Source organism: Arvicola amphibius, chromosome 8 (assembly GCF_903992535.2).
Source record: "Arvicola amphibius chromosome 8, mArvAmp1.2, whole genome shotgun sequence".
Classification (NCBI taxonomy): domain Eukaryota; kingdom Metazoa; phylum Chordata; class Mammalia; order Rodentia; family Cricetidae; genus Arvicola; species Arvicola amphibius.
Genome location: NC_052054.1, coordinates 7,980,418 through 8,005,821, shown reverse-complemented (window position 1 = coordinate 8,005,821; position 25,404 = coordinate 7,980,418). Strand labels below are relative to the sequence as shown.

Here is a 25,404-nt window from a genome sequence, read left to right as displayed (position 1 = left end):
CATCATGGATGACGGTATGTCTGTAGGGTCTATGGCAGACTATTGTCTTCAGTAGGAAGTATCCTCTGCAGGCTCACAACTGGTGTGTGAACAGCTGGTCCCTAGCAGGTAGCACTGTTTGGGGCGATTGTGAAAACTTTGGAGCCTGGGACCTAGCTGGCAGGGGTAGGCTATTGGTGCTGGCCTCCTTGTTGATGGAGCTCCCTGAATCCTGTCCAGAGAGATCTGAGCAAACACCACCTCAAGCCTCTGCTGCTATGAGGGACTGTATTCCCTGAACTGGGAGCCAAACCAAACTCCCTGTGAAGTTGCTTCCTGTCAGGTATTTGGCCACCTTGAGGAGAAAAGTTAGCAGAATGGGGATCAAAAGCAATTTTGAGAAAAATAGGCAAAATCTCATACTTTTGTGTCATGCAGCGATGTTACACAGCCAGGCCTTGTGTAGCCCATGGAACAGGTGGTTCTCATGCCGTTTGTCCCTGAAGCAGGAAGGCTCTGAGCCTGGTTTAGGATTCATTGCAAAGAGTAACATTGGGTTGGAGTATATGAATGCCTTTTCTTTAAAACACTGACTGTGTTTTAAGATTTTTCAAATAGTGCAACTCATTTTACATTGCTGTGTGTGTGTGAGAGAGAGGTGGGGGAAGGAGGAAGGGAGGGGGAGAGAGATTAGGATGCAGGAACATTGCCTTCATCCTTTCTCAGCATTGCCTACTTCAGGGTCACCCTTGACAGCGCTCTGTTGCCCTAGAGTAGGGACCGTCTGTTTGTGTCCTCTCAAGTCCCTAGTTTTCTGTGATGGTCCAGTGTCACCATCTGGACTTGTGTACCCATACATACTCTCACTTGTCCATTGTTGCTTGCTGTAAAGAAACATGAAACTCCTTGAGGGCAGGGACAGGAAGTTCTGTCACTTCCCTGTCTCATTTTTCTGGCTGGGTATAGCCATGCTACCACTGATACCTTCTGTCCCTATTGCTGAGAGTGTAGGTTTTGGTACAAATGGGTTTGAGCCTGACCCTTTGGTTACTCACTGTGATATGGGGAAACTTATTTAACATCTTTATTTCTCTTGAAAAGCAAAGGCAGCAATGACATGTACTTCATGGATTGTTACTAGCCTTCTATATCAAGTGCTCAGTGTTAGTGCCATTTCGTATTGTGTTTTCGGCTTCTTTCTTTGTGGCTTAAGGTAGGAGGAGGAGGGAAAGCCCACTGTAGTAATCTTTAAAGGCCGTCCATCAACACCCCTTGAAACTAGAAATCTTCCCCCATCTGCAGAAGCCGAGAAAATTGATTTTTGAGACCCAGCTTTTCCACATCCCCTCTTTTGCTCCAGTTGTAACTTCTTGTGCATACCCCCTTGCCCTGCTTGGAATTTTGGGAAGTACTTGGCAGGACCTAAGTCATGCTGTTGAATTCTCTGGGGTGACTACTGATGGAGTGTCTTATCACAGTAAGCAGGGACAGCCAGCTTTTGCTGTGGAAGCTCTCAGTTGTGCATTTGACTGGATGTTTTTATGGTTTAGATTAATGTGCTTTTCAGTTTTTAAATGTTACCCACTATATTTAAGAGTAATCATTTTCTTAAAATTGCTGTAGTTCCTTCACAGAGAAGTACATTAAAGTAACTGGTTAAAGTAGTAAACTGCTCACTAATTAAAGTAACCAGTTAGAAAGGTGGCTCCAGTCCATTGTAGAGAAATAAGAGAAGCACGGAGACGTAGCAGCCACTGCTCCAGGCCACCTCAGTACTATCCCTGGTGTTGTGGAAACGTTGAGGAACAGGTGTGTTTGCTACTCTGACGTTGGGTTGATCTTGTAGGTCTGTTTGCTCCATAGCTCTGTGGCATAACAATGACAGGCATGTTCTTCTACTTATATGATAGAACCTTGTGGATTATGGTACTGCATATTTATATTATCAGTGCTTTGTAACTTTTATGACTTGATACAAACATTAATGTACATTTTTAGTATTCTATTTTTTAAGGATAAATTTCTAGCTCCTAAGGTAGAAGTTTAAAGCTCTTGAGACATGTTGCTACTTTTTTTTTTTTTTTTAATAGAGATGTATCTTTACCTTTACTCACTCTGGTGTGAGAGACTCTGCACTGGACGGTCTCTCAGTTTCTGGTTGTGTGGATAGCGTATTTGTCTGTTTTTAGTACTGTAAATGACACACCTGGGGCAGGCCAATTTTATAAAGAAGTTTTCTTGGCCCAAACTTCTGCAAGCCAAAAGTTCAAACATCCCGGCACAGGCTCTGGGCACAGCCCATGCTGGCTTCATCACTTCATGGCAGATAGCAGTGGCTGGGACCTGGAATGTGTGTGAGCAAGAGGCTCCATTGCCAAACAGGAAGGCAGAGTGAACCTGGAGTCCTGAGAGTACTGCCTTAGTCCCTGTTGAGGGCACACCTGCAGCTGACTGGGACTTCCCACTAGGCCTTGCTGCTTCTGGGTCTCAAAATGTTGTAAACTGCCACTCCAGGGACAAGCTTCCAACCCGCAAACCTGTGGGACAGACTATGGCCATGGTGTAGAGTAAGGCTTTGTCCAGCAACCGTGCAAACAACACAGGGTCATCCTTTTTTTTTTTTTTTTTTTTTTTTTTTTTTTTTTTTTTAATTCTCACTCTGCTTGATTCCAGTCAGTAGTCTTATGGACCCATCTGGGAGTTCCAGAAACCCCAACTCAGCCCACTGGTATTTTCTCAGAGTTGTTCAAACATGCCTTCAGAAACCTGTACCCAAAAGTACCTGGCATAGTCCCTAGCTAGCCTGCCCTGTGGAAGACAAGTACTCTGGCCTGTGGCTGGCTGCAGGCGCCAGCAGGAAGCAGCAGAGGAAAACAGAATCGAATCTGTGGCTGCAGAAACTTAGTGGCTCCCAACTTGCTGCTGACAGTTGAAAGTATACAGGACCCAGTAGGGATTGCTTGCCAGAATAAGGTAGTTGTTAGAGATGTTTGGTTGCTCCTACCACATGCAGACAAGATAAAGGTCAACCCAATAAGCTCTGGACACAATGTTTCTGAGTATAATGATGAACTCAGTGTTGAAGGAAGCATGACTGTTGGGTCTCATTTCCCAAAGTAGACACATGGTCTTTATGAAGGAAAATTGTTGCATATATTAGCCTATACTGCATATATTAGACTACACTAAGAATCCGTCAAAAATACCTAGTAAAGACTATGCCCCAACCACTGTGACTATTAATAAAAATCCAGAGATAAATTATATTAAAAAAAAAAAAAAAACAACTGGCCTAGAGGATGCTGCGTTCAAATGAAAGAAATCGAGGCCAAGTGAGCATTTAAAAGCATATCTAAAATTATGACTGATAATATCAAGCAGAGTTGTTCCAGGACACCGAGATACTGATTGATGCGTGCTACAGCCAATGAGTGGATTGACAGTTCAACAACTGGAAACGTCTACAGCAAGTGTCTGAAATATTTACATTTGACCTGTACAGATATAAAGTGGGACAGGGTGTGTGTGTGTGTGTGTGTGTGTGTGTGTGTCTCTTCTAATTGGATAATCTGTGAAAAGTAGCATCAAACTATCCCAATTATTTTAAAATAAGACAGCAGACCAAATCTTTGGTTTTCCAGGGGCCTTCTGGGAAATCTCAAGGACAGTTTTAGGTTATCTATCATTTGATTTGGGGAAGGAGGATTCTGCAGCTGTTCAATCTGAATAGAGTGAGGTGACAAGAACTGTCGTTACCAAAGTACAACAGAATTTTTAAAAAGTTAACATAAGCAAGTGACATGTAAGGAACTGGAAAGTTTTGTTTCTTATGCAGTCAGGGATCAGGTGTGAGCCCCAGGTGACTGTTAGAGGTAACACACAGAACCTTCGCTGTGTAGACAGCTGGTTCAGAGGTGTGGTGACCCTGTCACCCTCCTTTAAGAACAGCTCAGTAATCTAAGAAGCTTTTGACATGGCAACACAACTGGATTTTAATTTTGCATGGATGTAACTTGATTCTCAAACAACAACAAAAATTTAGAAAAATTGTCTTTGACTCTGAGAAGTAAAATCCCTTCTGTAACTTTGTACATCATTAACAGGTTCACGTATGTGTACCCTTTTTGTGGCATATAAAAATAGAGGCTTATAAACTTAAGTTATGTTTAATAATTGATGTTTTCATACTTTAGGCATGGTCTAAGTATATCCAGTGGGCAGCCATAATTTAACTCAGTTTAGTGCCTGTGAAAGATGGCTGTGTTGTTTGGGCTTCCCACACCTGTACAGCAGCTTACAAGCATCCACATCTCCAGTTCCAGGGGCTCCGCCACTTTTTCTGGCCTCTACAGGCACTTCATGCATATGTCACACATACACACACGTGCAAGCAAAACACTCACATTCATAAAATTTAAAGAGTTTTAGGTTATGTAAAGCTGGAGAGATGGCTCAACGGTTAAGAGCACTGCCTGCTCTTCCAAAGGTCCTGAGTTCAGTTCCCAGCAACCACATGGTGGCACACAGCCATCTGTAATGAGATCTGGTGCCCTCTTGAGGAAGAGACCTGGTCAGTCGTCCTCATCAACTGAGAACATGTAACCCAATATGGACAAGTTCAGCAGAACCGCCATACACAGGCTGCACACGCAGGCTTCAGCATCGCCAGGGCATTAACTTCATTTCATTTTCATTTCAGGTTATCTAAAGATCTAGCAGTACAGTGTTATTATAATAGAGTTTGTCAGGGTGCCAATTCACCTTGATTAAGTGTGAATTTATATTCTCTTTTAGTGTGTCCAGAAATTCAGGAAGGATGCATGTTAGCGCAAAAACCTCTGCATAATTGGGAAAGTCGAGAACAAACATTTTCACTAACCAATGATATAAATTTGTTTCATTTCCCAGAGGGTTGTCTGGGTATTATGAACTTGAATTCTTAGTGTTTCTGACTTAGTTTCTGGAGGACACTTCTTTATCCCCCTCATGCTGAACTAAAGATCATTTCCCTTAATTTTGGCAGTTTTAGCAATGTATGGCAGGTTGGAATCTACTGTGGTGTAGCTGTCTAGAGGTGGGAAATGCAGTGAGAGGGGAGGCCTGAGTTTCAGACCTGGCAGTAAAGACTTACATGCCCGGTTATGACATGTTAGCCATGATAAAGATGAGCACAGGAGCACAAAGTCTCCCATTTCAGATCTGTGCCCAGCGGGCATGGATCCTAATTGACTTGAGCTCAGATCACAATGAGTAGTAGGCAAAGCGGAAAACCCTATGCTTTGTTGTCTTTCTACAGAGACGTGATCCCTGTTACCCATTAATCTGTTTATAGAGATTGGTAGATGATCAGACCATGAAACCCACAGAATCTCACAGAGAATTGGCATTCATCCCTTATTGTTAGGTCAGTGGTGAGGGCAAAAACATAGGAGGAGTAGAATTCACCCCTGGTCCCCACTGCAGGCCGCATGCAGAGATCCTGAAGATGAGGTCTTCATTCTGTCTGTCCTGGCTCCAATCCACAGCTGGCAGAGTGAACTGCATGGCCAAGGTGCGTTTATTCAGGCTGGTGCAGGGAGAAAGTATTCGTTAGTGAGCATATGAAGAAGAAGGGTGATATGGGATTCCCCTCTGTATGCTGTGATTACCATTAATAAAGAACTGCTTTGAGCCTATAGCAGAGCAGGGAAGAAAAGAGTTAGGTGGGGAAAACTAAACTGAATGCTGGGAGAAAGGAGGCAGAGTCATGGAGAAGCCATGTAGCCACCACCAGAGACAGAGACAGACACCGGAACTTTAGTCGGTAAGCCATAGCCATGTGGTGATACACAGATTAATAGAAATGGGTTAAATTAGCCAATAAGAAGTTAGAGCTAATGGGCTAAGCAGTGATTTAATTAATACAGTTTCTGTGTGGTTATTTCGGGAGTCTGAGCAGCCAGGAACCAACAAGCAGCCTCCCTACAACAGAAGGGGAAACATGGGAATCCCTGCAGAAGGTTAAAGGTGAGGTTTTCCTCAGGACGTGGCCAGCCTTTGAGACTGAACTTTGGAATACAAAGGCATTTCTGTTATGCTCAGAGTTCAGATGCTGTTCAGCATGTCACAAGGGATATGTGTCCAGTTCACCAGTCTTTGTAATGCTAAGTATCTTCATTTGGATCAAATAGTTGGAAATAGTCGATTTTAAATTTGTGTGTTTGGTTGTTTGGCCTGCATATATGTATGTGCACATGTGCTCAGTGCATGCACCACACGTGTTCAGTATTGGGTCCCTTGGAGGTGGAGTTAGAGATGGTGGTGAGCCGACATGTGGGTGCTGGCACTCAAACCCCAGCCCTTTGCAAGGGCAGTCGTGCTCTTAAGCTCTGAGCTGCCTCTCCAACCCCTGAAGTAGCCCCTTACCCAACTACGTATTTATAACCCTGGAAACTGGACAGAAAGTCTTCACATTTTAAGCCGTTGCTTTGGTTCTGTAAACAGTTAGTAGACACCAATTCTGTCTTTATTCATTTAGTGGTTGGAAATTGAACTTTTGAAGATTATTTCTTCTACAGTCATATCTGTCATCTTTAAAATGCATTGTAATTTTATGTATCATTAAAATTTATGAATCATTAAATTATAACAGTGCTTTTTCAATATTTTGGTTGTAGGATATAGGGAAATACCAGCAATTACAATTTTGAAGAATGTGTTAAAAGTCAGTGAAGTATGTGCATGCAGAGCGAAGCCATTGGCTTCTTTTACTGATCCTGGTAAAGTCAGAGAGAGTAGAAAGTGGGATGTGGTGGTGTTCACTGTGTGATGTTTGGTCCAACCTTGTCTGCCAGGAGAACGTGTGTGGCATCTGAGTAGCATCCTCACCGCTTCCTGCTCTCTCTCTCTCTCAGGAGGCAGTTGTTTTAGTTGACTGGCTGGTTAGTTTGTTTTAGTTGTCTGGCTGGTTAGTTTGAGGCAGAGCTCCTGCCGTGTTGCTTAGGCTGGTCTGGGACTCAGCGTCTTCTTGCCTTTCCCTCCCAGATGCTGAGATTATAGGTACAGTTTGTCTTCATAAGTCCTCTTGGACTCTCTGGCTGTTTCTAGTTCTTTTGCTGTTTTTCAGCTCAATTTTATGTATATTGATTTTTTTTTTGTTTTGTTTTTTTGAGACACGGTTTCTCTGTAGCTTTGGAGCCTGTCCTGGAACTAGCCCTTGTAGACCAGGCTGGCCTCAAACTCACAGAGATCTCTCTGCCTCTGCCTCACGAGTGCTGGAATTAAAGGCGTGCTCCACCACCTCCCAGCGTCAAGCTGTTTCAATAGAGTAAAATCCTGCAAATGTAACTGCTATCTCAGCGTTTGTTTATGATGTCTCAACTATAGGATTTTTCTATTGCATTGTATGTGGCGGGGCCCCACTTAAGATTTTTAATTTATATGTTGCCAAATGCTTAGAATATTTTTGCTAGTTTCTCCTACAACCTCCTATTGTAATGATGATTTTGAGATGTTGTCAGGCTTGGCAGAGGCTGGGTGGGTGAAGGCACATAACCACACAAGCCTGGTAAGCTCCATTTGATTCCCAGAACCCACATGAAGGTAGAGCACTCTACAAAGTTGTTCTGTCCGCCATGTGTGTTATGGCATGTATACCCCCAACTCTACCTACCCCCTTCTCTTTTCTCACATGCATACACACGCACACGCACACGCACACGCACACACACACACACACAACTTATAGAGGATCTGAATTTAGTTCCAGCACCAACCTTGAATGGCCCACAACTGCCTGTAACTCCAGCTCCTGAGAATCTGACGCCCTCTACGGACCTTTATGAGTACTGCATTCACTGCATAAACCCATACCCAGACACATACACATTACTCAAAATAAAAAGAAATATAAAGGTCTGGAGGAATGGCTCAGAGGTTAAGAGCACCGACTGCTCTTTCAGAGATCCGGGGTTCAACTCCCATACCCACATGGTGGCTCACAACTGTCTAACTCCAGCTCCAGGGCCCCAAAACCCATGGCAATGGCAATGCTGCACATAAACAAACAACAAATGAAATATAAAATAAACTAAGTTAACCATCGTTTGTGACACTCTGTTAATCAGAGTTTACATTTCTTCCTGTTACGTTTTGGAATCTTTACCTCTCTTCACTGAACTTGGGTGTTGTGGTAGTTTTTACTCTTTTGGCTTTTTAAGGGGCCCACCACCAGCTCCCTAATGAATCACACAAGAAAGCTTATTCTTAGTTATGCGTGCCCGGCCTTAACTTGGCTTGTTTCTTGCCAGCTTTCCTCAATTAAATTAACCCTTCTACCTTCCCTGTGGGCTTTTATCTTTCTTACTTCTGTATATCTTACTTTCCTTCTTACTCTGTGGGTGGCCCCTGATGTCTTCCTCTCCTTGTTCTCCTCTGTTTCTCCTCCTAGTTTCTCCTTTTATTCTCTCGGCCTGCCAGCCCCGTCTGTCCTCGCTCCTGCCTCGCTATTGGCCGTTCAGCTCTTTATTAGACCATCAGGTGTTTAGACAGGCACAGTGACACAGCTTCAGAGTTAGAGAGATGCAGTGTGAACAAAAGTCACACAGCTGAAAATAATGTCCCCCAGCACTTGGGGGTAGTACCTGCCCGTCAGGTGTTCTCCGAATCCCTGTAGCACCATTGCTGTTGCGGCCACACGAATTCTCAGGGTGTTTGTAAATGGGGGAGTGGGCTTGTGCTTGTGTGTGGGTGTGTTGGATGCCCATGAGGGATTCCTACAGTGTTTCAGATTATTATGACCTGTTTAGAATATTCACAAGAGTGAAGTGGGGGGAAACTACGAAGGGGAAGGAAGCGGTCTGCGGGGGGGGGGGGGGGGGAGAATGAGGATAATAGAGCAAAGAAAGACACAATAACTGATGTTTTCTCTCATGACTGAAATCTCGATTACACACACACATACATACATGTTTATATATGATACAGCAGGAGGCTTCTGTTTGGAGTTGGAGAACGGTATGGGCGCAAGTATAAAAATACAAAGATAGCTTTATGAAAATGTCTTGATGTAATTTTTAAAAATTATAAAAATATTTAGAAAAGAATTGTATAATATGTAGACATAGTACTTGATGAGAAAATATCCCATTTGAGCCTTTGATTCCAGTGTGTGTCAGCTGTGTGGTCTTTCTCACTCTGCGAGGCTGCCACTGGAGTGAAGACTCCCGCCGTGGCCCTTTACCGGTGTGAGACTCTGGATGTGCCTTTAGCGAGAGCACATGTCCTAGGCATGGTCCAGATCAGCCTAGGAAGGGAGAAGGATGAAGGCTGGGACGTGGTGGGGAGTGCTCACCCGCTTGTCCGAAGCCCGTATGTGCTTGCTCGTGTTTGCGCTCCATCACTTAGGTTGTAGCAGCTGTACGCAGTTTCTCTTGGTGGACAGGAAGGTCTGCTTAGTTATCATGCCATGACCTCTTGAATGGCCTTACTGATTGTTGGGAGCAGAGACCCCAGATCCTGAATTTCTTGTAATCCCCTGATCTGAGTGCCTACAGCTGCTCTGAGCACGAGACCTTCAGGAGTTCCTGATGGCAGGAGAGTGGTTTCTGGTGGGTTTGGCGGGGCGTGGCTATCTCTATATTATCTGCCCCTGAACACAATAAAGGGGGCATTCTTGGGGAATTCAAGGATGACCCGTGTCACTGTCTGTCTGTGTGTGTCTGTGTATTTTAACCTCCAGCCCCTTGCCCAAAGCTCGCGAACTGAGGTCTAGCGCACAGAACGCAGACACGGGGGCGCGGTGCACGGCATTTGGAGGTCTTCCCCCGAGATATCAGGAACTAGGGAACGCTGAGAGGTCGCCCTCAGAAGGTGAGGGTGGATTGGGGTATATGTGTTAATCCTGACGTCCTTCGCTCGGTTTGGCAGCAAGTGTAACTCCAACCTAGAAAGAGGGGTAAACGAACAGGGTTGTCCCCGGCCAGAGAGGACATATATATTGGGAAAAGATAGAATGTATATAGCTTTAAAAAAAAGATAAATGCTTACAGATGTATGATATGTTGATTGTGTTGTGTTTTGTGTTCTGGACTGGAGAAAGACATTTGATTCTAGGAACTGCTAAGAAAGGTATCTTGACTTTAAAATATGGGCTTAAGAATTTGATGTTTTGGAAAAGAGGTTCTGTTTTTGTCTCCACAGACGATGAGAACCTGAGGATTTATTCGAGATTCATGTGGTTTGATTCACCGAGACCTCCTGAAATGTTGCAGTAAATACCCCTAAGAATGCAGCGTCCCTGCTCAGCAGGATGTAGCCAGACAGATTAACAACGCCCAAATTCCCTAAAAGATTGTTTAAGTGGGGGCCCTTCAGTGGTTGCAGAGCAGCAAGCCTGCTTCCCTGAGTTCCGCTCCACTTCATGCACCAGTTTGGACCCAGAATGAATGCAGCTGGGGCTAGAAGGCAGATGGAGCAGAGCTTTGCTAGGTGGCTGTGGTGGAAGGCACATTGCCTCAGCCCAGTTGGTGCCCAGCCTGGTGGATGCCACAGCAGTGCCAGGAGTATCAGCAAATGCAACAAGTGCTGGAGCTGAGACTAGCTGGAGCACAGACCCCATTGGGCTGCCCGAAAACACAGCAGCAGGGCAAGGAAAAGGCAGTGGCAGTTCTAGGCTCTGCACACTGAAGAGTCTGTGGCAGAGTGAATTTAAATCAAGAGACTGCCCTATTGTAGGAGCAGGTGGACTTATGGCTAGTACAACAAATGTCTTGTTCATTATTCCATTTGTATGACGTCTGTTAATATTGCTAATGCCTCTTATGTGGTGAAACAACTCAATGGTTACTTGAATAGCCCTTAAAATGTTACAATTAGCACACCGGATTGTACTGCTTAGCCAAAGGGATGGTTGAATACCGTAGCCCAAATGGGAGGCTGGGTCCAGTGGTGACTGGGGACCCTACTGCTGGCAATCTTAACATCTGTTGCCATGGGCATTCATCTTTAAATCCTGTGTAAGATCAGACAACCCATGAGAATGCAGCATATGGTCACTTAGCAGAAGCAGGATCAGCTGGGCTGCTAGGGAAGCCAAAGAGGTGCACGAGCGAGAAGGTGTCTTTCATGTACTCAGCTGACAAGAATGAATGTGCCACGGGGGTTTGGCAGCTGGGGTATGTTATTTAGGGGACTGCTGAAGGAGCAGTGGTTTCTGACTGCTCCTGGAGTCATGGCAAAGCCACTCCTAAAAGTCCCGAGTCTGATATGGTCACACACCTCTGTTCACTTGAGGGGAAGAGGGTGTGTGGGAAATATTATGAGGAACCAACAGTCTCTGGGATACTTGAATCTACCTGTCTTACAGGCTTAAGTTGCTCTCTTGTGTTCCCTAAAAGTCAGTATTCTCCTGAGGAGATGCTGTCACTCTCTCCTGAGTACAGGTTCAATCAAGTGACCAAAAGGCTGCGTGGTCAGGAGGGTCTTCTGTTTTATAAAAAATGTTGAATTATCTTACTTAGGGAATGTTTTGACTTGCATGTGATTTTTGAAGGATAAAGTGTGTGCATGTGTATGTGTGTGTTATGACAGTGACTGTACGGTGAGCATCCAGTTGCGTTCACTTTTCTTCTGGCATCTGGATCATCGTGGTGTCCTCTTGTATTTGTCAAGATGAGACGCATTGAGAAGAAAACCTAATTACATATGTCAGTGCTTCTTAACCTTTTCGGGAGAGGGCACAGACTGTTTAAGAATGTCTTGAACTGTGGGCTAGAGCCAGCATATCAGCATGTGTACTGTAGAAGTGTGTACTGAGGGTCCTCGCAGTCACCATGGACGAGCTAGGAAGTCGTGTTTTTCTTGTGTGATCTTCATCCTGTACGTGCTGAATACACACTGAAAAGTGTTTCAGAAGCCGCCTGTGATTTTTTTGTCTGGAATGCAGTGGGCCTCAAGATCTACATTGCTAGTACATTCCATGTTGGCCTTGGGTGTTCAGTTGCACCTAGGGGTCATGTTCGCCTATGTGGGGAGAACAGTTTAAAATAAGAGCTTGCGTGCTTCTGTCCGGAAGCCATAGACTTCTGTTTAAACTCTCCTCAGTTTGCATAGTTTTTATTTGTAAAAAGTTGTTTCCATGAGTTAAACCTTACATGTGTGTCTCCGTTTCTTTTGTGTTGGGTGTTTTTTTTACTTCTTAGGTGCCAGCTTGCCGTCCTTAAGTGTTTCACAATTCCACAGGGTGTCATTCTCTCAAGTAGACAGTTGTGTTGCCTCTGTTGTCCCAGCAGGTGGACTGGTGTTACTGTTGGAGCAGCATGGACAGAATAGGTACTCGGGCTGGGTTCAGATGCCGCCACTCAGGCATAATTATACTCTGAACCGTCAAGATCCCATTGGAGGATAATGGAGCTGCAGACCGCCTATTGTGTGGTGACGTCATCACTGGCATGTCGCTCTCATGTTTGTGATGCACTTTTGTGTAATACAGTTATGCATAGTAGATAATACTTGAAAATGAGAATAAACATGTTTCTGGCTAGTGTGTTTGCTATGCCTTTACTGGTGTGTGAGTGAGTGTGTGACTGTGAACAGTGTGCTGCTTTTGCACCAGGGTTGAGCTGTAACAGTCATGTATATCCCTCACCTGTGTGCTGAGATGGCTGAGCACCAGGCCATATCTGTCCAGTGCCTCGATAACATTTGCACAGGGACACAGTTATCTAGTGCTGGACCTGCTGGGATGTACTGCCAGTGTGAAGAAATGCATGACTAGAGATGGGAGAAAAACCAAAAGTAGTGCCAGACAGCTGCATGTCTGTATGCCTGTGTGCTGGAGCACAGTGCTAGGCTGCGTGTGTCTGTGTGCTGGAGCACAGTGCTAGGCTGTGTGTGTCTGTGTGCTGGAGCACAGTGCTAGGCTGCGTGTGTCTGTGTGCTGGAGCACAGTGCTGGCTGTGTGTGTCTGTGTGCTGGAGCACAGTGCTAGGCTGCGTGTGTCTGTGTGCTGGAGCACAGTGCTAGGCTGCGTGTGTCTGTGTGCTGGAGCACAGTGCTAGGCTGCGTGTGTCTGTGTGCTGGAGCACAGTGCTAGGCTGCGTGTGTCTGTGTGCTGGAGCACAGTGCTAGGCTGCGTGTGTCTGTGTGCTGGAGCACAGTGCTAGGCTGCGTGTGTCTGTGTGCTGGAGCACAGTGCTAGGCTGCGTGTGTCTGTGTGCTGGAGCACCGTGCTAGCTGCGTGTGTCTGTGTGCTGGAGCACCGTGCTAGCTGTGTGTGTCTGTGTGCTGGAGCACAGTGCTAGGCTGCGTGTGTCTGTGTGCTGGAGCACAGTGCTAGGCTGGATCCCTTGGAGAAGGTTCACAACTTCTCTTTCCTGTGCATGCCCTCCTTTTACATTGGGATGAAACATAATGTCTGCCCTGGGACTTCCCTAAGTGCCCTGGATTTCCCTGCCCATCTTGCTGCAGTGTGCCCTGGCCCCTTTCAGCTTCTAGAGGAGGAGCTGTGCTTTCTTGGGTCTCAGGCCCCTTGGCACATGCTGCTCTTGGTCTCAGCACTCCCCAGACCTCAGCTCCTTCTGCTCAGAGCTTTGTAGTCTCCACTGAAATACTCTTTGGAGAAGCTTTTGTTTTCCTCCCAGTCCTCTGAGCCTTAGTCTCTGGCAGCATCTCTTTGTCCTGGCAGTCTGTTCTCTATGCCTTGGTTTCATAAGTCCCAACTATATTCTAAACTCTTGGGTGTGTAGTTTACATGCAGTGGGTGGATTTGTTGTTGTGTTTTTGTTTTGGAGACAGGGTCTCACTATGTAACCTTTTCCTGGCCTAGAACTCTATGTAGACCAGGCTGGTCTCACACTGACAGATCCCCCTGCCTCTTCCTCCCAAGTTGCTAAGACTAAAGGCGTGCACGTGCTTCTCTAGTTTGTCTTGAAGTCCTAGGAAGAACAGCTCTTCTGTTTGGAACTGTATTTTTCCAACTCAAGTTCTGTCCCGTTAGGTCAGTGCTGAACCCAATGAGTCCAGTATTGCCCCAAAGAGCTGACCCGTAATTGGACACAATCACATACTGCGCGTGTGCAGCAGTCAATGTGTGCTGTCACCTGCAGACAAGTGACAAAACAGATGAGTGACAGAAATAACGTCTTAAGAATTGTAGCCGGCTGTGGTGGCGCACGCCGGTAGGATTTGCTGAAGGAGGCAGAGGCAGGAGGATCATGAGTTCGAGGCCAGCCTGGGCTACACGTTTAAAAAAAAGAATTTTAACACCTCGCTTATCTCAAACACCCTAACTTCAGCTGAAAATGGGGTAATGTTAATTCAGGTTTTTGGAAAGCTTGTTTTCCCTTCTCAGGGCTAGACTTTCCCTTGAGGTCTAAACACACAAGCTGGAGTGCGCTGAGTGAGGCCACTGCTTCCTAAGGCGCTGTGCATTTGTGCAGAGTTCTTGGGAAGGCGCGCTATCTGAGGGAGAGAGGCTAGTCCGTCTCAGACCTTTGATCAGTAGGCCAGGCAAAATCTGTTTTCCTCTCACGGTCTAGTCAGTGTGGGTCTCCTCTACCTGGCCTTAGTCTACTGCCTTCCCTGTTGGTGCAGGAGTCAGTGTGGGCAGACCCTTTGCCAGAGCATGGGCCCTCACACTGGCCAGGCCATTAGCCCTGTGAGCTTTGGGCGAGATCTCCGTCCTTCTCCCCACTTCCTGTGGTGTTTCTCTAGCCAGTGGCCCTCAATCCACAGCCTGTGGTAGAAGTGACCTTGCATATCTGCCCCTGGGAGAACAGAAGCACCTAGTGACTCTGGTGCAGGGGGCCATGGCGAGAGCTTGGCATTTGGATTAGTCCATGACAGCAGTTCTGCCGAGACACAAGGTAGTGCCAGGCTGTGTCAGCAGCCCATGCTGATGCCCTCAGATTTCTTCTAAAGCTGACAGGGTCCTTGGGACTACCCAGGAGGTGGAGCTTCAGCTAGGGGCTTGGATGCTGGTCTGGAAAAGAGTCTTTCCTTAAAGTGGCCCTGAAGGGTCTGGTAAAGATTAAACTCAGTTATGGGTGGCATTTGGAAGACTGCCTAGGAGAGGGTCAGTGCTCACTGTTTAATGACAGCAATTACACTGGCCTAATAAAAATCAATCTTTTTGTGTAACCAATTAAAAACACAGATACGAAGTCTGTTTATTGCTTTTAACCATTGGCTTAATTTTGGGTCTTCCTAGGTCTGCCTCTTCCACTAGGGTGAATGATAGATACCATGTTTCTCAGTCTCCATCCTGTTAGTACAGTTTTTGCTGTATCCTTATTTGCTATTGTTTACCCTTCAAAAATAATTTTCCTGCAGGAATTAAATTTGTTTATAACGGGAATTGAGCGTTATGGTGATGGAAAATAGAGAGCTGTAATAGGAAGTAGCCCAGACACTTTGCCGTCCTTCGCATCAGGAAGAGCTGTGCACTGGTCTCCAAGACTGCCTCAGAGCTGTGGAGGAATCTGAGTTGCCTCTGCACTCAGCTCCTGGAGGAGGAGTGGTAACCCTGGGAGGATGGAAGAGTAGAGCCTGGCATTAGATAGGAATTCAACACACAGGAGTGACTCAGTAGTAGAGAGCCTGGCATTAGATAGGAGGAATTCAACACACAGGAATGACTAAATAGTAGGGGTTGTGAGTGGGACCAGGTATAACAGCATCACAGCCCAAACCTCCTGGTTGTAATTCTATGGGGGCACACCAAACTCTGTCAGTTAGCAGTAAAGGTGGGATTCTGATGCATTGCTTTTCTCCTCTGGCAGCATGCAAAGTAACTTCCAGCACCATGCAGACTATTTAATTGGGGGGGGGGGGGACCTCTAGTTGGGCAACAGCTCGATTTATCCATGTTTGATGACTGAGTAAGTGGTGTTTTCAACAATAGGGCCTTACCATCAAGTTGTGGAAAGTAACCAGTGACCTCTGCAATAGCCTGTGATTTTTGGGGGGTGGAGTGGGGTATTGTCTGTGGAATCCCTTAGGCCAGTCACTCAGCAAACTGTGACTCATTGCTAGCACTGTAGGTTTTACTTGTCAGCCTACGTTATTTAGTTGGGGCATTGTCTTCCCTAACATGGTGATTCCAGTTTAATTCCTTTCCTATATGTATGTAATTCAGAGAATTTCTACAGTAATAGGTTTTAGATGTTTTGTTTTTGGTGTTTCAAGACAAAGCGTTTCTCTGTGTAGTCCTGGCTGTTCTGGAACTTACTCTGTAGACCAGGATGGCCTTGAACTCAGAGATCCTGCCTCTGCCTGTGGGATTAAAGGCAATTAAAGGCCTGCACCATCATAGCCCTGCCATACTGTAATATTTCAAATGCCTTTAGTGTTAATCATCCTTTCCTATATTCCTCCTTTATCTTGCCCTTCCATCTCCCTTTCCCAATCTGGCATTTGCAAATGGATGAAAAATTCCTTAAGAAAAAAAGAAAGAGCAAAGAAAAACAAATGACCACACTGTCCCGTTTCCCCCAGTAACAGGACTCTGTTTTGCTACTAAGCCATACAAAAATAGGCAAATGGGAGGGAGAGGAGAGAGCTTCACCCAGGTAAGCTACCGTGGGCTAGTGAATCAGAGGCCACTTAATTCCAAAGGACGCACAGCAGAGCTTTGAGTGAAGATATGAATCTATAGGCTTTTGCAGAACCCCAGGTGCTCCTGAGCTCACCTCACACAGCTGTATGTCACCCAGATGTTCCTGAGCTCACCTCACACAGCTGTATGTCACCCAGATGCTCCTAAACTCACACAGCTGTATGTCACCCAGGCACCATTGCAGTTTGCATTGTGTGTCGCAGCAGAACTATTTAATCCCAAGGTCTTTGAAGTAGTGCCTTGTTTTCTTTCTCTGCATTTTTCATCAAGAGACTACAAATCCCTTGGACTGAGTTCCAAATGTACTTTTCGGAACTGGATCCTAGTGTAAAGTGAATGGCATTGGACAGGGTTTTATGCTAGAGAGAAGCGTTGATTTATGTGCCGTCAGAAGTTAGTCCTGGAAGGACATCTCACATTTGTAGGATTTTAGGCACAAATAAGGCAAACATTTCAGGATGAGTCCTGTGGGCCTTGCGCTGCTCTCTGATTCCAAACGCCTGGTATCCATGTAAGTAAACACTGCAGCGGTCGACCGCCACATTAGCTCATCTCACGTGTGCTGCTGAGAGTGGGGCTGGGATGCTTGCGGTTGCTTAACCGGAGTGATGCAAGCTCTTCTGAACACAGCGCCAGTGTTTATTTCCCTAGCTGTCTGTGTCCACCTATTTAAAGAAAACAGTAAGCTTGCTTGATACCTTTCCTCTGTTAAATATCACTTCTAAGCCACAGCTCCTAAAATGAGTTGTGTCTCTTTGGCTGCCTTAAATCCAGTACTGACTTCCAACAAATTGCTTATGAAATGTATATGAAATTATTCCTAATAAAACTGTTTTCTTCACAGTAGTCCGTAAGCATAGTTCTTGAAGTTTATTGACTCTGTTTGAAAAACTTCAGCTCTCATTCCTTTCCTGTGCCAGCTTCTGGCTTTGGACCTGCAGCACAGGAGTTAGACTTCTCGAAGTGGTCCTGAACCCGTCCTGTTCCCTCCGCTCTCATCCAGCTCGGGTTGCTTCTGTTGCTGCATCTTCCGTCTGCCCTTCCAGTCTGCTGTTATCTCCAAAGTTTTCATCCTCAGGGTTAGTGTTTGTCTTTGCACGCCCCGCCACTCACTCACAGTCTGCCCCCCCCTTGACTTTTCTTTTTGTGACATTTTCCATGTTATGAACTTTGATAGGAAATCATGAGTTTTGGTTTTTGGGTGTTAGACTTTTTTACTCCTTTAAACAATGTTCTGTTTTGTTATGACATGTTAAGTTGCTGAGTAACTTGGATGTAGTATAAACTAAAACATTTCTGATCGGGTGAAACTGCCTCAGCCAGTTTAAATGCATGTTAAGCACAGCGGTGCAGCTTTACTGTCGGAGAACAGCTTCTGGCTTCATGTGGCTCGCTGGCTCCTGGGCTGGCTGGCGCTCCTAGTGTCTTTCTGGGCTGTATAGGAGGAAGGGTGGTTCGTCGGCTAGGATGCGCTGTTTATGACAGTGCTCACCTACACTTCAGTGCGGCTCTTTAATGTCTGTTTGTAGAGTGATTATCTATCACTAGTCCTTTTCAAAGCTCTCAACTTCCATGTCACACCCCAGAAATCTTCCACCTGCTCAGTGCTGCTGTGGAGAAAAGGGAGCTGCTCATATTCTACCGAGCCCCCCATTACCTCATCATCCGACACATTGGCTTTAATCCTCGTAAGGACAGAGTCTGAGGATTCTCTTTATTTTGTGAAGGTACAGGAGAGAGGTGTTGAGTCTCAGATCCACACTGTATGCAGCAGCACAGCCAGCGTTTGAATGTCAGTCCATGCATAGGTCCACAGATCCCACACTGACAGTGATTCTAGAGCCATTTAAAAATATTTTTATCACTTCTTTGAGAGAACATTTTCATCTTCTCCTATATCCACCTCCAATCTCATACTCCCTCAACTCTTTGTCCTCATTTCTTAAACACCCACCAAGTCCTGTTCATGCTGTTTGTATGTTTTTAGGTGAGAGTGTTAGACCTACTAGAGTCACACCCTTGGTGAAACCGGATTCTTCCTCCCCCAGCAGACTTCCGTTACCAATAGCTCCTCAGCTAGGGGTAGGACTTCATGTCCACTTCGGCTCTCCGTGCTGGGATTTTGTCTGGCTGAAGCCAGTACAGGTCTTTGCGCCATGAGTTCATATGTGTGACTGCCCTGATGTGTTTAGAACGGTTCCCATCCCCCACCTCTGGCTCTTACTTTTCTGCTCCCTCTTTCACCAAGGAAGGGCGTGCTCTAGATGTCTCCTTTTGGGCTGAGCACCCCCAGTCACTTAACATCTTGGCTAGTTGTGGGTCTCAGTGTTAACCACTCTACTGCAGAGAAGATCTTCTCTGTGCAGGTTGACAGATGTGTCCAGGGAGACATCACTAGGAGTTAATTCTGTGTTAATACTGTGTCCTTTTAGCAGAGTAACCATCCTAGAGTCTTTCCTAAGGCTTATGACCTCTCTAACCACAGGTTCTCTAACTCATGCCAGGTATGGGTTCCATCTTATGGGTCAGTCCTTTAATTCAGTCAGAAAGTAGTTGGTTCCTCCCGTGCCATTTTGTTTTGTGCCGCTGTTGTCCCAGCAGGCATATCTTGGCACACTGGTCATTATTGTAGGTCACAGAGTTCACAGCAGCAGAAGATTGATGACTGCTTTTCTCCAGTAGCAAATATCGCACCATTCAGTACTGTGAACACTAGCCAGTAAGGAGAGCTTCTAGGCCAGGTGCAGCTCAATAGCTCCATGTTCTGTAGCTCAAGTGTTTGACTTCAGCAATAGGGTAGTCGCAGTAGTCAGTCTGTGGGGCCTCACTGTCCAACAGCTTCAGTAGAGGGAGCCCGTTCTTGACATTGGCCTCTTTATCTGCTAGTCTGTGATGTGCTGTCTAGGGGGGCGTTGTTGCTCCATTCAGAGTGACTGCACTGGAGTTCTTTTTAGGTGGTAAATGTTTATATTCTAGGAAGCTTCTACAGTAGTATGAAGCATGATTAGTAAACATCAGAGAAATTGGGGTTCAACCTGAAGACCTGAAAAGCAAAGCACCCAACCACTGACTCTTACCTCGACTTCAGTCCAAACTGGTGATCCTGCCTCAGGGAATCTCAGAATGAGACTGTGCATTAAGAGCTATTTCTTCCCATTTTATAATCCTCTCTAGGATTGGGATTAAAGATGTGCACCACCGTGATTAAAGGCATGCGCCGCCTGGTTTCTATGGCAACAAGTGTGGCTACTGGGATTAGAGGTGTGTGTCACCACTGCCAGGCTGTAAGGCTGACCAGTGGGGCTGTTTTACTCTCTGATCTTCAGGCAGCTTTATTAGCACAGTTGAGACGTCACTGCAGCAGTTTTCAGAAGGTTGTAAGCCACCGTGTGGGTGCTGGGAACTGAACCGGGTCCTGTGCCAGACAAGGCTCTTAACTGCCAAGCCATCTCCAGCCCAACATCCCTTTAGCTTGAGAGGAGTTTTTGAAACCCAGGCTGGCCTGGAACTTAGATCTGTGTGTGCCTCTACCTCCCAGAGCTGGGACTCTGGTGTTAAACCACCACACCTGGCAAACTGTGTAGTTCAGTAAAACTTTTGTGGTGTGCGTGTGTGTATCTGCTAGCACATGAGTGTGCTGATCGAGATAAATTGACATGATATCTCCCTTGGCTGCTTTTTACTTTATTTTTTTAGACATAGCCTCTTGCTGAGCCTGGAGCTCACCCTTTCTGCTAGACCGCCTGCCCCGTGATTTCCTGCGGTTCAGCTGCTCCCGTTCTGGGCCTACAGGCACATGCCTCCACGCCACACTTTCCACATGGGTGCTGGGGCTCTGGACTCGAGTCCTCTCGCTCATGCAGCAAGTACTTTACCTGCTCAGCCAGCCACTCAACCCCAAATTTCTATTTTTCAGAAGATAGCCTTTGTTTTGATTTTGCTAGTTTATTAATAATGATGTCACACATCTTGAGTGTTTTTGTTTTTTCTCATCCTTGTGATTTTTGGATTAACATTGATTTTATGTTGTGATATTAGTTACCAGAAAGAAGACTGTATTGGACACAGTTTTGGGGTTGTGTTTTAGGTACATATGAAGCTTATTTCATAGACAGTATTCAGAATGAGATGGGCAGTTGTGATGTACATATGGGAAACGTTAGTTGCTGGTATGCCCGTTTTGAGGCTTTTAGAATTAGATTTGCTCTCACTTGGTGTAACTGGATTTTACTGTGTGAGTTTCATAGAAAAGGAAATTTATCAAAATAGCAATGCTGTCTGAGAATTGGCTGGCTGGAAGCCGGCAGGCACTGTTTTCAGAAAACAAGTCGCAGAAGCACCGCCTCTATCCGAGAAGAGCAGGGAAGCTCTCCTGTCTGGGGCTGCCTCCTCCACTGCACCTGCCTGAGGTTTGTGCTTTTACCCCGCCCCTCAATTTTATTTCTTTTTGTTCGAGACTTAAAGACTTTTTAAAACTATATATTTATTCTTTGGGAATGTCATACAACATTTTTGACAAATTAAAACATGGATAGCAAGAGTTCCTGTCGTAACTCTTTTTAGGTGGCTCAGTGGTGGTAGTGGGGGTTTTCTGGACACTGCACTGTACCTCCCATGTGGGCCACGGAAATGCTCCTGCTCCTGTTCAATCTGTGCCCTTCAGGAAGAGCCGGGTGAGGCTCTGGAATCCAGGGCGGGACTGTGCTTGCCCCTCAGCATGCGCTTGCCAGCGCTGGGACACAGGCCTATTTTTAGCTCTTTCTGATTTGTAACTTCCAGTCTTTCACTGTTTTCTCTTTAATTTGTAGTTTTTGGTTTGAAACTCAGTTAGAAAGGGTTGGGGAACAGCATGCTGAGTTTGCCCACATTGCACCTGACAGTTCACGCTAAGTGTGGCCCCAGGCACTGTCATTGCTCCCTTGCAGTGGAAGGAGGGTTTCCACTGTGGAAACTGAAGGACTATGAAGCTACGGAGATGCAGGTGGAGTTTTTCAGTGTTCTCAAAGCTGCGAATGCAGCCCCTGTGCTAACATGCGCTCTTTATTGCTTCTCCTAGGCCGGAGTGCATGTTGGGAGAGTCAGCTTGCAAGAGTCTGGAATCTGACCCAGAGGACTTTTCTGATGAGGCGAACACAGAAAACCTCTACAGCACCTCACCCCCGAGCACGCCGCGGCAGATGAAACGCCTGTCAACCAAACACCAGAGGAACAGCCTGGGGAGGCCCGCCAGCCGCTCAAATTTGAAAGGTGAGCCTGTGACTTAAAGATGCCCTTGCAAGGGCGTGTCAGGTGCAGTGCCTCACCTTTATGTGACTGTATCGATTGACAAGTCTTTTTGACAGTGTTAATGACTCAGTGTTGGCGGTAGGGTTTGTAATTTGAATTATTGGCACTAGCCGTGTTGCTAGCAGAGGGACAGTGATTATCCAGTGGAGGAAGCTTTGTCCCGGGCTGTGGTTGACGTCAGTGACAATGAAGGAGGCTGGTTGTTTGCCAACCTGCAAACCCAAGGTGGCCAGATACTGCGGCAATGGCCTGCAGTTACTCTTTGTCTCTTGCCTGGGCTTTCCGAATTCTTCTCTCCAGCAGTTGTGTATGGGGGATCTGGGAGGTAGCAGCCAGGCTGGAACTAACCAAAGCCTCTGTCTTCTGCCAGTGACAAAGTGTGTAGGGCTCTTGCTTGCTGTCTTAGTTAGGGTATCTATTGCTGTGAAAAGGCACCTTGGCTAACTCTTATAAAGGAAAACATCTAACTGGGGCTGGCTTACAGTTCAGAGGTTCGGTCCATTATCATCATGGTGGGGCATGGCGACATGCAGGCAGACATGGTGCCGGAGAAAGAGCTGAGAGTTCTACATCTTGATCCGCAGGCAACAGGAAGTGAACTGTGACACTGGGTGTGGCTGAAGGATATATGAGACCTCAAAGTCCACCCCCACAATGACACACTTCCTCTAATAAGGCCACACCTGCTCCAACAATGCCATACCTTCTAATAGTGCCGCTCCCTATGGGAACCATTTTCTTTCAAACCACCATACTTGCTAAGCAACTGCTAGATGGGACCCCAAATCCAGAAGCCACAGAGGGAACCTAGGTGGTATCCAAGGTCCAGGTGCCATGGAGGCAACCTAGCTGGTACCCCAGATCCGGGACCACAGAGGAAACTGAATGGTACCTCATATCTGGGACTGTGGAGGAAACATAGATGATACCCCAGACTTGGGATCCACTGAGGGAATATAGATGGTACCCCAGACTTGGGATCCACTGAGGGAATATAGATGGTACCCCAGATCTGGGATCCACTAAGAGAACATAGGTGGTACCCCAGATCTGGGACCTACAGAGGAAAGTAGATGGCATCCCATGGAAGGAACCTGTTCTTTCCCTTCCTGTTTGTGTAGGCTCTCAGAGCCCAGCTATGTCCTGTCCTAGAAGCTGACAGCATCGCTCTGTCTTCTTAACTTCCTCTGACTCATCCTAACTGTCCTTCCCCAAGGTGGGTGAGTGGACCTTTGCCAAGATGCCCCTCAGTGTGCTCTGCTTATGGCCTACCAGCCCAGTCACTGAAACCTCGGGGTTTTACAGTTTTCGATCCAGCAAACCGCTTTTCTCAACTTGGATCCCATGGCTTCTTGAAACCTCTCGTGTTGCCCGAGATTTGGATCCACTTTCACCTCGGCTGAGGGTTCCCCCCTCTGACCTCTGGGCTATTTCGTCTCTCCCTGTCCTTAGCTTTTTCTTTTCCTTGTTCAGTTCCCATCTCTGCCTTCCAAGTGCTGGGATTAAATATGTGCCAACCCCGCGCAATGATTTTCTTATAAATAGTTAATTTTAAACTTTCTTTTAGAATATTTATTTACAGTAGAATTTTAGTGTAGCTGTAGTTTAGAAACTAATAACTGTATTAAAGCATGTGACCTTGAGTATCTGTCTCTGTCCATTCTCCCAGAGGAATCTCTGAGGTTTCCGGTCTAAAACATAAGAGTCAGAGACAGGACACCTGCTGAGTCTGCCATTCAGCCAGCGTTTGCTGGGTGGTGGGACAGCTGTCATGGTATGTCCTCTCCTCTTTGCTTGTTGGGCCATGCTCTTCAGCACAGGAGTTGAGAACGTTGGCTCCCCGTCTTATAGTCTAGGAAACCGAGACTTGGGGGGGGGGGAATCAGTTTGGACCTTATCTCCAGACATGTGGCAGGTTGGGCTTATGTCACTGCTCCCTGCTCCTGTCCTTCTGCTGTATAGAGAACGGATGGAAAAGGACAACCGTCACTTTCCCTCCTCACTCGCTTTGATTATGTTTCATAAAAGCATACTGCTTAAGAGGTGGAGGGGGTCTTAGTCACCCACATGTCCTCTGGAGGTGCTTGAAGCAGCTAACTCTTGGGTTGTCACAGTTGTCTAGTCCGAGTCCAGGAACATGGGGACCTTCGTGATTTCTTTTTCTTACTCTAGAGGATTGCATATTGGTTGTGAAGCTTAGACACACAAACAGAGAAATCACTGACACTGTAGGAAAAAATGAGCCCTTTGAGCGCATCGGCCTGCTGTCCACTTGTGTCTTTACACTGCGTTTACTGTTGACAGCGGGCTTTTGTGCTGTTTTCTGAGCGGCCTGTGCCTCCTAGTGACCTGTGCTCCTGGCTCCTGGGTCTGCAGTGTTCTCGTGGGTGTGGTAGAGAGGAGCTTCACACGCGCTATCCTGTGAATTTTTTGTTGTCAGAGTTTGCTCATAAGTGCCAAGAACGGATGGGTGAGGCAGCCAGCTAGGGCAAGAGAGCCGCCCTTAATAACCGTGGCGCCTGTGCTGTGACAGTCACAGTAGCCCCGTGGAGCTCATTCGCCCTCAGAACTTAGATGTGTCATGTGCTGCACACACATCCAAACACGGTAGCTGTGTTGTGTGCTGCACCGTGTCCAAACACAGGTGTCATGTGCTGCACACGCGTCCAAACATAGCTGTGTTGTGTGGTGCACACACGTCCAAACACAGTAGCTGTGTCATGTGCTGCACATGCGTCCAAACATGGTAGCTGTGTCATGTGCTGCACACACGTCCAAACACAGTAGGTGTGTCTTGTGGTGCACACGCATCCAAACACAGGTGCCGAGATGCCTGGACTCCCTTCTGGCTCGGGGACATTCTGGGTGTGCAGCCACTGGGTGTCATTCCCTTCCCTGTGAACTTGTTTTTCACAGTGTGCTGGGGTTATGTGGTAACTAAACTAAAATTTTCCCTCAACACTTTCTTTTCTCTTTGCCTTAAATCTTTAAGATTATATTCTTACATTTTTTATATCTTATAATTAGCAGCCACATGAAGACTTCGATTGGCTGCTTGTGGTCACATGGCTATTTTGCCTGCATCCTTCTTCCTAGACATGTCCCCCTTTTCACTGTGGCTACTATAGCTGCTGTTGTTATTTAGCCTTTCCCTTCTTCCCCTTTCATTTTTCTTCCTTCTCTTCTATCTTCCATGTTTCTCCTTCATTCTTTCCATTGACTCCACATACACATCCTCTCGTAGATGATGGCTAAGACATGGTCCCGTGTCTTGCAGGGAACCTACAGCTCAGAGACAGCCTAGAATGGGCATTGAGAAGACCTGGTAGTCCCAGCTCCTGCAGGGAGCCCACAACTCAGAGGCGGCAGCCTAGTGTGGTCAGGTGCATGAGGTCACCAAGGGTGCACAGGAGGGACTTTGAGAAGACCTCCCTGGACAACTTCCGGAACCAGTGATTCTTGTGCTATGACCAGGCTGAGTCAGGGGAGCACAGTTTCAGACCAGCACCTGAGTCATCACCATCTGTTGGTCCCTCAGTGATTGA

General features: G+C 46.4%; 1 protein-coding gene across 2 annotated transcripts in view; it reads left to right on the top strand.

Annotated features, from left to right (window-relative positions):
- The window catches only part of Map3k4 (mitogen-activated protein kinase kinase kinase 4), a 92,723-nt gene that overhangs the window by 11,412 nt on the left and 55,907 nt on the right, over positions 1 to 25,404 (top strand). For both annotated transcript variants that reach the window (XM_038339453.2, XM_038339452.1), the window contains exon 2: positions 21,630 to 21,820. In XM_038339453.2, the coding sequence (XP_038195381.1) occupies positions 21,630 to 21,820 (191 nt within the window). The remainder of the gene's footprint in view (positions 1 to 21,629; positions 21,821 to 25,404) is intronic.